The sequence below is a fragment of the Primulina eburnea genome, chromosome 1, assembly GCF_022965805.1.
Source record: "Primulina eburnea isolate SZY01 chromosome 1, ASM2296580v1, whole genome shotgun sequence".
Taxonomy (NCBI): Eukaryota; Viridiplantae; Streptophyta; class Magnoliopsida; order Lamiales; family Gesneriaceae; genus Primulina; species Primulina eburnea.
Window position 1 is genome coordinate 61,596,021 of NC_133101.1, and position 17,234 is coordinate 61,613,254.

General features: G+C 35.5%; 2 protein-coding genes across 6 annotated transcripts; one reads left to right on the top strand and one right to left on the bottom strand.

Moving 5' to 3' along the window:
• The first annotated feature begins 653 nt into the window (after positions 1-653).
• On the top strand, positions 654-3,727 carry LOC140837908 (transcription factor ICE1-like). The gene is made up of 4 exons (XM_073203988.1): positions 654-2,013; positions 2,843-3,082; positions 3,183-3,353; positions 3,440-3,727. Exons 1-4 carry the CDS (start codon positions 901-903, stop codon positions 3,521-3,523), a joined length of 1,608 nt encoding a protein of 535 aa, XP_073060089.1. The 5' UTR covers positions 654-900; the 3' UTR covers positions 3,524-3,727.
• A 1,358-nt stretch (positions 3,728-5,085) lies between these two features.
• On the bottom strand, positions 5,086-17,226 carry LOC140837916 (ADP-ribosylation factor GTPase-activating protein AGD3-like). Of its 5 annotated transcripts, XM_073204003.1 has the most exons (20): positions 16,858-17,225; positions 15,723-15,799; positions 14,636-14,736; positions 13,891-13,961; positions 12,866-12,928; positions 12,107-12,151; positions 11,012-11,077; positions 10,845-10,892; positions 10,629-10,724; positions 10,503-10,544; positions 9,456-9,671; positions 9,224-9,355; positions 8,902-9,135; positions 8,648-8,734; positions 8,254-8,568; positions 7,926-8,071; positions 7,759-7,849; positions 6,498-6,648; positions 6,179-6,413; positions 5,095-5,583 (listed from the first exon to the last, which is right to left on the bottom strand). In XM_073204003.1, the coding sequence occupies exons 1-20, from the start codon at positions 16,900-16,902 to the stop codon at positions 5,469-5,471; spliced, it is 2,376 nt and encodes a 791-aa protein (XP_073060104.1). In that variant the 5' UTR covers positions 16,903-17,225; the 3' UTR covers positions 5,095-5,468. The 5 variants fall into 5 exon arrangements, with proteins under 5 accessions (XP_073060098.1, XP_073060122.1, XP_073060104.1 ...); XM_073203997.1 differs by having other exon boundaries at positions 5,086-5,583; positions 6,179-6,648; positions 8,902-9,129; positions 16,858-17,226; XM_073204021.1 differs by having other exon boundaries at positions 5,088-5,583; positions 6,179-6,648; positions 16,858-16,919.
• Between the last annotated feature and the right edge of the window lie 8 nt (positions 17,227-17,234).

Sequence of the window (17,234 nt, forward strand, 5' to 3'; positions counted from 1 at the left end):
AATATTAATTTTTATATCAACAATATTATTTTTATCGTAAATATCAGTAAAATTGATCCGTCTAAAAAATAAACATATGTAAAACTTGATCACACCAGCATAATGTGTGGTTATATGTACTTATATGATAAGCTGATTTTTTTTATCCGTCTAAGAATAAAGACATGTAAAAATTGATCACGCCAACATAACGTGTGGTTATTGGTACTTATTTGACAAGCTGATGATTTTTTTTAAAAAAAATCTGTCTTTTTTATTTGATGTTATTTTAGCAACACGACGAGGTATTAATTTTCTGCGAACATAGGAGGATACAAGTGTGCCAATAGGAAAGAATTAAAGTCCATGTTATATACGACATTAATAGTCTTATTATTTAGTTGGTAGACAAGAAATTGAAAGCAGGTTCTCGTACATACTGTCTGAAAATAGCAACATTTCGTATGTGGAAGGGAAAGTATTTTGTCAAAAAAGAAATGAAACTATTATATTTTAGTTACCAAATGTCACATTTTTCGAGAGGAAATGTTAAAATTATTTAAATATAAGAAAAGGGAAGAAGAATTATTAGATATAAAAAGAATAACAAAAAATAAAATTGAGAAATTAAAGAAAAATAAATTGGTTCTGTTTTACCAGTACAGTCCCTGTGTACAAGGACATCACAGAGAGAATAGGCTACAATATTGTTGTGTGTCGTCGAGACACTTCATTTATCTGCCATTTCCCTCGTCTTTCCGCCACATTCCCTCTTCTCCTCTGTTGCTCCCACTCTCTCTTCTCTTAATATTCAAACTTCATTGTTTGATTATTCAGAATTATCCCACTCTTTGAAAAGTTGGTTCTTTTTCTTTTCTTTTTTTTTCTTTCCCGAAGCTTAAAAATCAAGAAACTTGCAGGATGTTGCCTGGCATGGGTTGGGCTGAAGATGGTACAGGAGAGGGTGAAACGGAGTCATGGGCTCAAAAAATCAATGAAGACGGTGGCCTGGAGAATGAAGAAGAGTTGGGAATAGGTGGGCTTTCGAATTTTAAGTCCATGATTGGAGCTGAAGAGGATGACTGGTACGTCGGCGGGGGAGGGGATTCCGCCACAGGCACCACCAGCAACCACCTAGGGAGCATTAATGGTATCTCGTTTTCATCAGGCTTTCCTGAAGCTGAGAGCAGTCAGCTGTTTATACAGACGGTGGATTCTTCCGCCTCTTGTTCCCCAACTTCAGCTTCGGTTTTCAGTAATCTTGATCCGTGTGATCAGGTAAAATATTTTCTGCCCCCCAAGTATTCAATGAACCCAATGCTTAACAACACTACTCTGGATGGAGGCTTTGATTTGGGTTGTGGGAATGGGTGTCTTGAAAATGTTTTGAATAGAGGCGGCGGGATTCTTGGTGATGGTTTCAGTGATTTGAGTGCTCAGGCACAGTTCGATGCTTTTAATTGGAGCTCCGCTAATAATTTGCTCCAATTTCCCCAAGGAAGTGGTGGATTTGGTGCGTTTGGGTATGGGGAAAGCTCGATGCAGGGAAATTCCTTGTTCAATAGGTTCAAGATTTTGAAGCCACTTGAAAATTTTACCTCGCTTGGAGCACAACCTACTCTTTTCCAGAAGAGGGCTGCCCTGAAGAAGAATCTTACCGATAACGATAGCAAAAACTTGGGGTCTTTGAATTTAGGTGTTGAATTTAATGAAATAAGCTTGATAGCTCCAAATAGTTCAACTTTTATGGAAGGTTATGATAAGAAGAGGAAGCTAAGTGGTGAGAATGATGTGAGCTTCGAGGAATCTAATCTGAATTATGACTCTGATGATCAATTCTTGGAGAATTGTGGTATCGATAAGGTGGAAGGGAGTTGTGAAAATGGTGGAAATGACTCAAATGCAAATGGCACCGTGACAGGTGGGAAGAAGAAGGGGCTTCCAGCCAAGAATTTGATGGCTGAAAGGCGCCGGAGGAAGAAGCTCAATGATAGGCTTTACATGTTGAGGTCAGTTGTTCCAAAGATCAGCAAGGTATGAAATTCTTTACTACAAATTTCTCGTGAATTATTCGACATGTTTTCATTAGCTTTTCTGTTCGTTGTTCGAGCCATCTTTTTATTTTATTTGTTTTTGAATTCCTGTGAAGTTAGTATCTTCTTTGTGTTTGATCATTAATGAGTAACAGTTTGTGATTGGTATATTTTGATTTGAGAGGTATCTATATTAAAGTTGTGTGATGGCATTTAATTTACTCACATGGAATCTATGAACTGATTCAAATGCCATCTTACACTTTGAAATGCCAACAGAAAATTATATATTGTTTGAAAGCTGTTGATTGAACAGTGGATCATTTCAAATTTATTTCTTCATCTGCATACGGAATTAGATGATCACTAAATTTGTTTATCTTGTCACGTGGACTCCGATGTGAAATAGAAATATTGATCAACAGTTTTTGCTAGAAAACTAAGAATTTGTACCTTTAGGTCCTTTGCTTTCCATAACTTCAAGACACATATAATACTAAAGTAAGATGCTACAGACTTGGAAATCATACTTTGACCGTAGATTCTTTCCTGGCCTATTTTGCTGAAGATCAATTTCTGTTCAGTTGCATTAAACACTGGATATTAGTTGTTTGTCGTATGAGAACGTGTTGGAATATAGAGAGCGTATTTCCCTTTTGTGTATTACTTATAAGATAATTGATAAGTATTATTGGATGTCGTTACAAACGGTTTGAGAATGGAAGAATCACATGTTTTTCATGGTTCTAGTTGCTTGGTAATTACATAATCCTTGGTTGTAATGAAATGAATTTACACCCCCCACAATTTTGACGTCATTCTTCCAAAAGATGGACAGGGCATCGATACTTGGGGATGCAATTGATTACTTAAAGGAGCTTCTTCAAAAGATCAACGACCTCCATAATGAGCTGGAATCGACCCCTTCTATCTCCTCTCCAACTCCATCATCGACTTTCTATCCGGTGACACCCACCGGTCCCCGAATTTCGACACTTGTTAAGGAAGAACTTTGCCCCCCATCTACATTCCCGAATCCAGTCTCGATCCCAACTGGACAACCAGCTAAGGTAGGAGTCTCACTGCAAACACTACTCTGCCTTGATGACCGATATTTTCTTTTGGAAATTAAATAAGGAAATTGCTTTCTCCTTGCAAAATTCTTAATAGGTTGAGGTGAGGCTAAGAGAAGGGAGAGCGGTGAACATCCATATGTTCTGTGGCCGCAGGCCCGGGCTCTTACTCTCGACTATGAGGGCTCTGGACAACCTTGGTCTGGACATTCAGCAAGCTGTTATTAGCTGCTTCAATGGGTTCGCATTGGATATTTTTCGTGCCGAGGTAACCAATCATTCATTCCTAACTAATCCTGCAACATGCATGTTTAAGTACTACTCGACTCAGTTTTGAATTCCCTGTGTTTTCAGCAATGTAAACAAGGCCCGGACCTTCATCCCGACCAAATCAAGGCAATACTATTGGATTCTGCGGCCTTCCATGGAGTGGTGTGAGTTTTTCAGACAAGATTTCGAGGATTTACATTTCAACTGCTAGCTGGTCAGACGCACTAATTGAGAGCCAACTACTCTCAGAATGTCTACTTAATTAAATATGTCTGAATCAAACAAAATTTCTTTTTACATTGAAGCTAAACTCTTTCGACTCCCACTCTTTGTTAATTTCCCAATTTCATACTAATTTCTTTATGAATTTAAGATTAGTTTCTTGGTTGTTTTTCCTCACCTCAAATTTTTCTAAGAACATGCAAGGAAATTCAATATTCTTGCATCATCGTACAGATTTTATAACTAAAAAATAATTATGCTTATCTTTCAATATCATCATCCCACATGTCAAATTGTAGTGTCACCTTTTTGACATGTTTATTATTGGATGGACTACTACATATGTTACTGAATGAACTACTGAACACAAGGATTATGCTAATTGTTTGTTGCACATATTTTTCCAAAGCGATCGTATTTACAATTTTATTATCTAAAATTAATGCATAATAATAATCAAAATATAAATTCAAATGCTATTATCAATTAATCCAAATATTTAAACTTATTTTACAATTAAACGGTAAACATAATTTATCACGTTCATAATAAATATATCATCTTAAATATTGTATATGTTTATATAAATTATACAATAATATATAAAATATAAATTATCAGATAAATATTCGTGAGACCGTCTCACAAGAAACCTACTCTAAAAAATAATAAAGAATGAAATAATTTTTTTAAAAATTTTAAAATAAAAATTTTGAAATTGAAATGATAGAAGATAAAATAAAATAAAAATAAAAATATCATTATAACACCATGTAGTTATTTTAATAAGATGAAATATGTTTTTGGAAAATCCAAAATTATGCAATGACTCTGTATAACTAATTAGTTTCTCTAGGGTGTTCTTGCATTATATATACTAATAGGTTATAAATTATACAAATTACCACATATTCCTGTTCATTCTCTTTTCTATAGGTCTTGATGCATGAATATTGTCCAAAAATTTACTTGTTCAGTGTTGGATATAGGATCTCGGACTAGGGAAAAAATCTATATTGTATCCAGAGTTTTAATTCATATATATTTTTTTTATAAAATACGATCAAGTGATTATCTAGTAGATCTCTTATATTTTTGTTTTGAATTCAAATGATCATCATATACAAAAATATATATAGAGTAACACTCTCGGTGTATCATAGAACAGACTCAATAATATTTGACAATTGTTTAAAAACTAACCGTAAAGTGAAAAATAATAAAAAAAATAAAAAAAAAACTACCAAAAGAGCTTTTAGATCCAATACAACTAAACAAATATGGCATTACGGGAAGGTTAGCCCAAGAAAATGATGGCGAAATATTAACACTCTCGGTATGTTATGTTTCGATCGTTTATCAATTACGTGTAACACATGTGTACTTTCTTAGTGGTAATTGAAATATAGCAAAGAATGCAATGTGTTTTGGTGTAATACTTGATGATCGTTTCTTTCATTGATGGGCATTTGAAAATCAGGTTGGGGGAAAATAGCAAGAAAACTTGGGGAAGAATTGCAAGTATTTAGATTACAAAACTTCCTATTCTAAATATCTGCGACATCTTCAAGCATCAAGTAACTCAAAACAGGGCACATATTACTAAATGATAAATGGCCCGGGTCTTCCTCGTTACATCAACATAACATCGATAGTAAAAATTACAATCCTGTATTTACGGGGGAAAAAATATATATTGTATATCCTGGTAACAAGACTACAAAAAAAAAAAAAAAAAAAAAAACATACTCCTCCTCCATGCATCTTCAAGGAGAAAAATAATTAGCTGCTCAACATCTCAATCCAGAAAGATGGCGAGCAAAGCTACAACAAACCATCCCCGATATTTTTGGATTGGATTTTCTTGCTAACATAAATATAACAAACAATGCTATCTATTTGCATGTTTTAAGAAAGCGAGAAGCTCAACATCATCGAGGGCCGATTCTGCAATGAGCTGAAAAGGAGTTTTACCTTCTTTGTCAACAGCTTCAGGATTTGCTCCTCTGCAGAAAAGGAAAATGTACCATAGTTAGAGAGATTATGAGCTCAAAACAATCTTGAACCGAGAATGTCCCAGATTCCTGTTGGAATCACATGTTAAAAAGTCGATATAAAAAACTAGGAGAAAAGAAAATTTCACATAATTAATCCAGACAACCCTACCCTATAACATGATCTCAACAAAGAAATCCCAAACCAAGATCTTCCAAGGCTCCAACTTTCATCATGCTAGATTGAAGTTGTATTAAAAGTCAGGTAGCACTCAACTGTGAGCACTAGTGTTTGTCACAGTGCTGATCATTTTGAATTCTACAAATAACATCACACCTTCCTAAAGTATTATCTACAATTACCATGGCGTGGACTAGAAACTCAGCAAAAGGTTCTATTTCTGTACATAAAATCAAAATAGCAGCAGCAGTCATAAGTCATAAACCTTAAGTTTTGGAATGAGGGAATTTGTGAAACTCAACTACAAAAGAATTTTTTGGTTTGCATGGAAACTGCATATTGTTATTCCCTTCAAATGATTGTTTCATAGATGACACACACACACACACACACACACAACATAGCAGAGAACGCAAGGCATATCACCTGGCAAGCAGCAGTTTTGCGATTCCAATTCTTCCCCTAATAATACTATGATGCAGTGGAGTATGAGCTCTTAGATCACAAGCATTTATGTTTGCCCCATGCTGCAGGAGCAGTTCTACCATGCCAATATCGGCAGTTTGACAGGCAAGATGAAGCAAGGAACATCCATAAAAAAGATCAATGAATCTGTTTTCATCTTCTACTTGTGGTTCTGGAGATCTTGAAGTACCATCATCTACAGCATGAAAATTCTGATCTGGATTTGTATGCTCATGTAATCTCATTACATTGGCTAAAGATGTAAGGGGTGAGGCCTGACCATGAATTGAATTGACATCAGCTTCCCATGCGACAATAAGGTGGTATACTGCTTTCTTGTCGTTAGCATGTACACCGCCCCACAACTGTTCGGCAACTGAAAGAAGACGCTGGCTGTCCTTTACCTTGTGAATGTAACGCTTTTCTACATACTGCAATCAAAGAGGCACTATGCTTTAGGTTAGATATGAAACATAAAAATTAATTCGAGAACTATATATAGCCTTCTTATACCACCACCTTCTTCCATGTTCAATATTTCAGCAACGGATGATTAATATTTCCGGTGAATTCTTGATCATGATTAATATTTCTACTGAGTTCTTGATCATAGTAATTATAAAATAAACGGCAACCATGTTATGTTATCATTTTACTTTGCAAGGATTAACACACAACTAGAAACAAATCAAATATAGTACTACTAGGGCTATCTGTAAATTCTAGGACTATAACATAAAGTTCATGCTATATTAAGTTTAGTGCAATCCCAATCTCTAGGAAGTCAGTTGTATCAACGTCTACAGATACTTTTTTGAAATGACCATTGAACACCACAAATACGTTCAATTCCACAGGCTTAGCTAAAGAATTTCAACCATAAACTTATGCCTTTTTGTTTTCTGCAAACCTAACACAAATTATACATTGCTAGAGAAAACCTTTTTGGTGGCACTGGAGAAATGAAAGTTTGTGCAAGTATGTTTGCACATAAATGCTTGATGGAAATGTAACAATTCAGCTTTCGAGCACAAAAAGCCAGAATAAACATAAGTTTGAACATTTAAAAAACTGAAAAGTTGTGGTCTTCACAAGAAACGGTTGCTACTAGGATAATGGACAACTACTAATATCTATTATGGCTGATAGTGCTCATCCTTCCACTCTATTTTAGGACTGGCTTAGCTTATTGAGAAAAAATGATTGCACTACTTCTTATGTGAAATAAGTCCCATGGAAATCTGAATGTTAAAAAGTCATTGGAAACAAAGGCAGGAATTTTAGGATTAATGCCATTTCCAGAAAGAAAAGCTTTAAGGTCTCGATCAAAGGGCAATCGCTCCACACATTCCTTGGAAAAAAGTTTTCTCGTCCATAGTAGTTTGTGTCATATCACTATGCCTTCTAAGCTGCTTAAATTCTGAAGATATATAGAGATTGCCACATTTACCTATCGATTACTGCTCAGGCATCACTATTCCTAAGAGGATTGAAAGCAAAAAAAAAAAAAAAAACTGAATATTAATCAAATGAGGTGATACCTTTGCTTGAATGAACTTCTCTTTCACTGATATATGATCGCTATGCTTTGGTTTGCTATAAAACTTTTTGTGTTTGTCAGATTCAAGAGACCTGTGGTATAAATATCATACTCATTATAAACAAATATGAAGAACATGACAATAATGTTGATTCCGGTAAACTTTACCTTCTTGGTATTTCATCTGCCTGAACAGTTCTACTTGCTTGCAACAATCCCTCCCATATTGAGTTGACAAAGACGTTGCCAAGTGCTTGAAACAAAGTAATGACAGAAGGTTCCCAAACTTTCACATCAAGTGTTAAGGATCTTACCTGCATTAAAAGTTTGGAAAGCCATGAGATGAGTGTATAGATGTCAAATATTTTTTGGCTCATGATTAACATCCTCGGTAGAAATCAAACACTCCCTTGGATTTACATCGACATCGAAATAGAAATAATTGAATTCGTGGACAAAATTATTTAGGCACAATAAGGAAGCTATGTCAACTTGCCTTGGATATATGCACACCAAGATTGCGATGAACGCCAGAGCATTCAATACATATAAGAATGCCAAGATTCAAGGAAGCCCAATCTGGATCAGGTGCACCACAATCGGCACATTTATCATTTCCAGGCAACTTTTTCAAAACATTGACTGGCTTTTCATTTTTTGAGCTGCTGGGTATTTGGACTGAACTTTTGGATACTCGCATAATATTTCGTGATGAAAGATCCTTTTCCGATGCATATTCTTCAATGGTCCTCACATCATGGTCAGGACTTCCAATGGGACTGCTTTCACTAACTGGACTACAACAGAAATGCTGAGATACAAATGAATTATGATTACAACAATGAGAATACAAATGAAAGAAACTGCCCATTCAATCACAATTTGTTTACCCTCTCAGGAGTCTGTGAACTCAGCAAAGAAGTAATAACTCCAGTTATTTTTTCAATCCAGTCCATTTGGTCTGCTGCATTTTCTGCCTGTATCAAACAAGGAATTGCCAATTAACATATCCTTATGTCCACGGAGATATATACTGTTGAAAAGTATGTGCAGCATAGAAACTAAACCTCGGACATATCGGCCACTTTAGAGTTTTTGTGAAAGAGATAAAATCAAACATTCTATCTGATGCAAAAAAGTTAACCTGTAAAGTGTAATTTTTTGTCGGGGAAATAATCCTGAAGCAAAATCTTAGATCAGATTGCTCTGCGTCAACTTTTATTGTTGATGTCAGCAGGTTCACCGTGTGACGTGCAACGGATTTTTCATCATGCACACCACCATGGTAATGAGATGAAAGCCACCGGCTTAACAGTCCAGAACCAGGTTCAGAGGGAGAACTTCTGTGTATGGGAATAGGACCGTTAGAACCCTGAAACTGAGTGTCAAATGATCAAGTTAACAAAAAGTATCATAAAACTGAAACAACATGCAGGGCACAGTGAGTTTGTTATTCCATGACTCACAGTTGGCCTGCTCCATTGTTTGCGATAATAGAATAGCCTTCCCCGGCTGTCAAGAACAAAAAATCTTCTCTTCCAATCGCCTCTCAAATTGGAGGATCGTTTCGAGAGATATCCTTGTTTAATGGTTTGTACCTACACTATTGAAGTCTTAGTTACAGAAATGACATCTCTAAAAGAAATAGAAGTCTAGAAAGAGAATATTAGAAATGCAAAGGCAGTATCAGAAAACAACCTTTCCCTCAGAAGCAGAGCGCATCACTGCATCTATCATTTTATGGGAGTTTCTGGAAAAAGACTGTATACCATCCGTACTTGTGGGACCATAAGATCCACTAAAAGACCGTCTGTTTTCTTGATCAACTTGTCTTTGATATTCTTGCATACGATCATTGAGTGCTGCTTGCTCATAGTTAGAATTTTGTCTTGCTTGTTGGGCATAAGCCAATACCTGTAGTATAGTAGTAAAATGAACAAAGAGCAGGTGCATGTTGAGATGAAAACATTATATACAGGAGCAGAGCAGCTAAGAGTACCACAAATCGAAAAAAAATTCCTAAACCGTGAACACTAAATCATATACTTGGATAACAATTATCTATAAATGCAAATCAACTCAAATCAAGAGGCATTTGTCATAGCTTTGAGTAACTACATCAGTCAACAAATTCAATCCTTGCAAATAACTTCATTGTAAAGGATGAATAATTGCTGCCAAAACCAAAAGGTTGTGTGATAATTTAACGGACTATCCTACCCAAATATAATCTTGATGAGGAAGATATGAAATATCTACCATAAAGCCTCCAAACCAGGTTTGATAAAAAAAAAAATTAATTTTCTCAACCCATCCTCATTTTAAGGGAAAAACAATCTGCTGGAGTACAAATTGTCCTTTGTGGGGAATAATAAACTGCATCATCTAGTATATAATCATTTAATTCTGAATTCATGCTAGTTCCTATTCCGTTATCATGGCAGGACCATTCCTTGTCATACACATTTTCACTTGCCATTTCAGTACTTTCTACTGCTAGTTGTTCAATATCAAATTAAGAAATTCCTCTGTACATCTAATCTAAAGGAAATAAAAAAATTCAGATAGGCATTGCTGTTGCTTTTTCCCTTTGAACAATCATCTTTCTTTAATGTTTCCCATATATTGGGTAAATCAACTGCAAATCTAATCTTTTTTAAAAGAAAAGTACAATCTACACACGAAAAATAAGAAAAAATATAGAGAAATGAGGGTACAACTGAAAAATAGTGATACAAAATACACCTGATTAATATAAGGCTCCATTTGGTGCAACAGTTCGTACCCCTAGCATAGAGAGGAACTTCAGAATAAGTAAACAAACAACAATGCACACCATGAGCAATGACAATTTTTCATTATGCCACAAACCTGTTTAAAGTAACGAAGATGAGCATCCATTGTACCGCCAACAGCCTCTAAAAATTCAAACCTCTTCTTTGCTTCTACAGCTGAGAGGGCACGGACCTGAATTTGAAAAGGAGAAAGCAGGGTGCTCAAAATCTTCCCCTTCCCAACTGAATCCTTCAGCATTGCTATGTGATATAGAAAATTTGAAACTAGATGACTTGGAAGAGATTATCAAACCAGATTGAAGCGTGTTTGTTCAAAAGTTGATCTTGCATTGTGGAGTTCCTGGAAAACCTTGATAAATTAGAATTCAACAGATTATGGTAACCCATGGCAACTATCTGATAGTTACAGCCACAGGAATAAAGTGATACTGAATTAGATAGGTATTCATGGTCAGATACCTCCTCTAGGGCAGTAGCTATGTCTATCCTTGAACTTTTCCTGAGCGATAAAAACTTTTCACGAACCTGAAACACGACAGGGATAGACATTCCAGTATATCAAGTACCAGTCTATGTCACAGAAGTGAAACAAACCAACACTGTTTTTTTCTTGTTTCAAATATGTAGGAACTAGACTGCTAAAGGATGGTTGGATTTTATTCAAGTCTATCTTACAATAGTTGCATAGAGCGAAGCATACCATTTCACTGTCCAGATATAAAAGGGAAGCAGTTTATGCTGGATTTAATTTCTACCGAGCGACACAACACCCAAATGGTACTAACAGAGAGATATTCGCTATCTTCCTTTGTATCGTTCCCTACAAAGGATAAGTAGCTGTTCCTATCTTTTATTGTGGAATTTTAATTATTAAGTTGATCCTTGTAATCACTCTTATGAACTTGCACATGAAGTGTTAAATTCGGTGAGAAAAGAGAATACCATAAAATCGATATCAACTCCAAGTTCACAACAAAACAAGACCTTCTGTTATGTAGAATTGTCAGGGTTTAATTTATCTGCCCCATATAAACGTCTCCTATCAATGCAATCACTTCGAGTCTTCCTTGTTTACTCACCTTTCGATGGAAAAGTAAAAAGGCAATAATGGAAGGACTAAGGAACGGAGATGACTTCAATCAGAAAGAGTTTTGGATAAGTAAGTGATAGTAGTTCTTCTGTTTTGACGCTCATCTACAGTGCAGTATGTGGTCCCTTCCCTATTTTGCAAATAATAAATCTATGACACAATGTGCATTTGAGGTAATTCCATTTGGACATTTTCGCTTCTGAGACACCATAGCCACCCTGCAGGTGTTTTTGTCATTCATCTGAGTTACTCATATATCCTACATATTCAGATCCTTGATATAGTATGCTTGTATCTTTTATGCTTGTATCTTTAGCACAACTTAGGCCCCCCACACCCCCCACTTCATGCTAATCAAGTAACAAAAGATTAAGGATAATTAAAAGACACCAAACATCAAATTCGGAGAAAAATCACACTTGAAGGTTTAATATTGACTTCAGAAATAATGACTGGATCCACACCTGGTCATAAATTGCATTGGCTTTGTCAAAGCGCTTGCGGGCTTCCTGTGTTTGATCAAATAACAACAATGTAAGATACAAAATTCCTAGGAATTACGTGAGAGGTGGGAAAAACTGCCAAAATAGTAGAAATTTTTTAGGTGCATGACAGAGGTGTAGATGTAGGTAGCCACATCCTCCCAAATTTTGATACAGCTGAAATTAACATCTTTGAGCTCGGTACAAAATCTTCATTTTCTTCGACAGATGGTCCACGAAAAGGTCAGGTTAAAAAAGGAAGAGCTACAGATGATATGTACAATATCCCAGGCTCGATATCTAATCTATTGTTTGAAACTAAGCAAATATGTAAAAATTCAACTTTGCTGCTAGTTCATGACAGTTGAAGAGTAATAACGACTTATCCATCAAAAAGCATTTATAAAAATATGTGCATGAGTTTTCACATAGAATCACTGTATTTTTATTTCTTAGGATGATCCGTCATGTTCTTCATCCATAGCTTTTACTACACCCCATCATCTGGATACTAGTCATTAGCTTATATCTAATTGCGTATCTTAGCAGAATTTAGTAGTTGCTGGACAATGCACGCTTGCAATCTAAACTCACATGACAATAAACTGAAAATGCGTTAGTACGATGATGTTTTCTAGTGATTAATGCTGTCCTAAAATCAGGGCCCACCAATAAAATGTAAGGACCAGCAAAACATAAAATATGTGTTAAAACAATTCACAATTGTGAAATAGGGCATACCTTGACATCTTGAAGATCAACATTAGCAAAGTACAGAAGTTTGTCGTTCAGCACGTGCTCTACCTAAAAGGGACAAGTGAAGAATGTCAGCAAGAAGCCACAAAAGGATAGAAGTCGTTTCACATACTTAATATCAAAAAGATATTTTCAGAGCCAAATATCTTGATAAGGAAAGTGCACAGAGACGATACAAGCTCAGAGGACAATGATTACATTGAGGCCCCATAAGATTTCTATCATTACTCACTATTTATTCAAAGATTCCTGCTCACAAGTGCTAAAAACCAATATATTTCCACTTATCAATAACATCGATGGGCGATTAGGAGTAACTGTAGGGGACAAGAACCAAATTCAAGAAACACTGAAGAACGCTAAAGTCTCTCCAAGAAGTTTAAGATATGGATCATAAAAGGGGGAGATAGCACACTTATGACAAAATATTGCTTCTGATTTCTAGTGATGGTATCAAGTATGGCCTGCAGATTACCATAGGTCCAATTCATGGGGTTGAAAAGCCTTCATTGTTCGCCAAACATGTATCCATCCGATGTACAACACTTCGAGAGATTACAACTCAAACTTGCAGTGGAAGTAGATTAACATGTAATCTTGAAGCCTAGAAACCCCGCAAATGATTAATAAGGAGCATAATTCTAGAAACTCCTTGGCGTTAAAGTAAAAACGAGAACATCAATTTTTTTTGGAAAAACATAATATATGAAGGGGAAAAGACTAGAATCAGTTCCTTCTATGAAGAACTAACGTGGTCTCCTATATTTGATCTGTGATTCTTGATTCCAAGGTGCCTTGGACTTTTCTTTCTTAACTAACTAGCCTAAACTCATCAGCCCCTATCCATGCTCACCCGGCACCCATTTTTTTCAATAAGCACACATATATCACATATCCTGAGACATTGACAGAGCATATTAGTAGTAAATCACCAAGTTATCCAGCTATTGCGCTATATTGTTTACCAACAGCATGAGCTATAATAACGTAAGAAAGAGAAAAGTTTCCACCTGCGACCGAAGAATTTCCTTGTAAGTTCCAATTTCTCTGAGTGCAATTGCAAATTTTTCCATATCTGGGCCTGAAATATAACTAGACTTAAACCAACATCATGAAGACTTGAATATACAGAATTAATAACAAAGAATACAGAACAATTACTTATGACATATTTTATGGGTTAAATGTGGTGCCATTTGATTTTTTTTCTAGGATCTTCTCATAGTCGAATCTTAGCAGTTCAGAGATGTCCATGTCTAGCCACTAAAGTGATCGGATGGCTTAGTTATTGTATAAATAAATCTATAGCTACCAATTCAGCTTCGGCCAATAAGGCCTCTTATTATGATGCCTAGCCCGACCGAAATCAGAAATCACAACTCAAGAACTTTGACTTGAAGTTTCGTTGAGCACAATATTGATTAATCCGTTGCTGTCAAGCCAAGCCATCTTATAATTTATAGAATGTGAGCAGCTAAAAACGATTTTTATAATTTCTTGACTTTTTCTCTCCATCCTCTGTCTGGCGCCAAAACATTCCTGCTATAGATTTCTTCTTCTTAAAGACAAAAATTTGTGCAAGAATAAGAAAGAAAAACAACTAGCAAGCTCAACTCTCTGTCACTCCCTTATTTTATCTCTTCGTACTTTTTGGGTGTGGAAGATTGAGAAATGTGGGCAGTTGACGAACTTTGCCTCCTGATTTCCATTCATGAGTGTGGAAGTGTATCTGTATTTAGAAAATTAAAAATATACCTCCAAATGCTACCGATATTGGATCATTATGTCCTCCAGAAAAACTTTCAAGGGAGCTTGCGAAAGCAATGTCCATATCATATGCTTCTCCAAGCCCGTCTCTATGTATCCAATAAAAAAGGGCTAGTAACAATAAAGGAAAAGTTTTGCAAAACAGCACGTAATTGAAAACTTATTACATGATAGAAAAAGTTAAAGAACAGAGAAATGAAGAAAAAATCTCACATTTTCATCTGCCAAAACAAAACAAAACAAAACAAACTCTATTATCTATTTTTATCCTCTTGCCCCATTTCCCACCTGGTCAATCCGCCCAACATAATCATTAATTTAAATAATTTTTTCTCACTTCTAAAAAATATGCTATTGATATATTATATTATAAATTCAAACATTAAATTTTCAATTTAAAATAATTTATCCAATAATTTTTTACATAAATAGCATCTACGGCAACAACTTATTATTCTCAAAACCAAACATGAATTTTATTTCCCCGAGATTTTCCCCTAAAACTCCAAAAATAAAATGAACCAAACAACCATCCATGTTTCATCAATGCTCCATTTTACCCCAAAAAAAATCATGAAACAGATGACCATATGCTAAATTTGACAAGATTTCATCAATTAGAAAATGAAGATAACAAACCGATCTATTTGAACCAAGTTAACGATGTCCAAGAGTAAATATGTGAAACAGAAAAGAGCAAATCGGTCAAGCAGAGAAGGAAAGAAGATGTTTAAGCTATCAAATATAATTTTATCCATCCATCCATCCACATATTCATAATTGACACACAAACTGCATCCAACACATATATTCACGAACACAACAGAAAAGTCATCCAGAATTTCGCAAGCTTACAAAACTTAGAGCCCAAACAACTGTTTTTGCACAAGATGCTTAACTGTGCTAAATAATGCACATATGATACTTAAAAGATATCGTTAAAATAAAATTCGATGCATAAGCTGAAGACTATCGGTAATGAATTATCAAAGATGTGAAAAAAAATGCATAAGCTGAAGACTATCGGTAATAAATTATCAAAGATGTGAAAAAAAATGCATAGCTCGTAAGTTACATGTACTTCCGACATCCTTTATGAAACTTAAGACTTCTATCCCGTAATGTCTCAGCAGTGTCTTCCAGCAACTGGATCTGCATGGTCAAACAAAGACTATGTGTCCATAAAGTTCAGACATAAAAATATACGTGATCTCTGTACGTTAGATTGGGTATTTCAATGAAATATAAGAGATGAAACAAGTTTGTGTTTTATGTTCAAAAAAGAGAGATATGAACCCCTGGAGCTATTGAAAAAAAGTGCTACGAATAGTTAGAAATATTGCGGATTCTTTTAATCAATACCATAGTTAATGACATGATTATTATCATGTACACTTGCACCCAACCGGCTGAAGCCAGGAATCAATGACTACTGTCATGCCCATATCTTAGGATGCATGTCTCTAATAGAAACTACACTAAAATTTCCATTAGACACATGAGCTTATATATCAAAAGTAAAAGGCAGTGGGTCTTTTTCAATCTTTGTCTGTAGATTCTTAATGCTTAGCAGCCGGTCATCGGTAGCCAAACCACTCCTCTCCTTTAAGTCGAGCTATAACCCGGCCTTGCCGTCTTTCCAAGCAGGCCCAGACGGGAAGTTTTATAAGATTTTCATGTTGAAGGAACCTCAAGAAACTGTTTAGAGTTTAATCAGAGACTAGCTTACTACTGCAGATACTAGTATGTAATAGAAACTGCCACTAAAATTTTCCATTATACTACTTTTTCCCTTCTTTTTTTCTCCAACTTTGGTCTTGAAAATTAAAAACCCTGCCAAAATGCCTATTGCCCCAATTAAATTTCACTTTCAACATTTTGTAACAAAGTGTATCTAATAAAACCCAATACTGTAACGCGGCCAGTATTCATTGGCTACAACACTGCTCTCTAATTACAATCGATTTCTAGGCCAGTATTCATTCACTACAACACTGCTCTCTAATTACAACCGATTTCTAAAGGTTACCAAAGTAACTCTGCACATAGTTATTATTATTCAAAAATAGGCATTGAATAAAATGATAAAAAGTAAACAACCCCCTCCAGTAACCCACACAATTTAGAGAATTGAAACTCTAAAGGAAAGCCTTGAATGTCTGGGGAGGACACTTGATACGTACAAAAAGAAAACAAGACATGAAAATAACCTGTTGCCGAAACATAGGCGAATCATCTAGCCTGGTGAAATACATATTTGTCTCCTGCGTATGACAGCCTATTTTACGTCATTAATTGATCCCATTAAACCGTTTGAGGGAAAAGACGCAAAATCCTAGATGATATCCGAGCAAACCACATGCCCACAACGCAATCGAGGAGACAACGATCAAAAAAACATATCTTGATGCAAATTATCGGAGTCAAACCTGTCTGGAAGAAGGAATTCAATAATATATTGAAAAAAGAGAGAAATAAATGATGGGTTCGATTCAGGAGAGGTGAAAATGGAGGAAGAATTGGGAAAGGGGGACCATATTTTGCGGTATTTCATGGCTGTCAAAAAAGAGAGCTTTTTTATGTATAT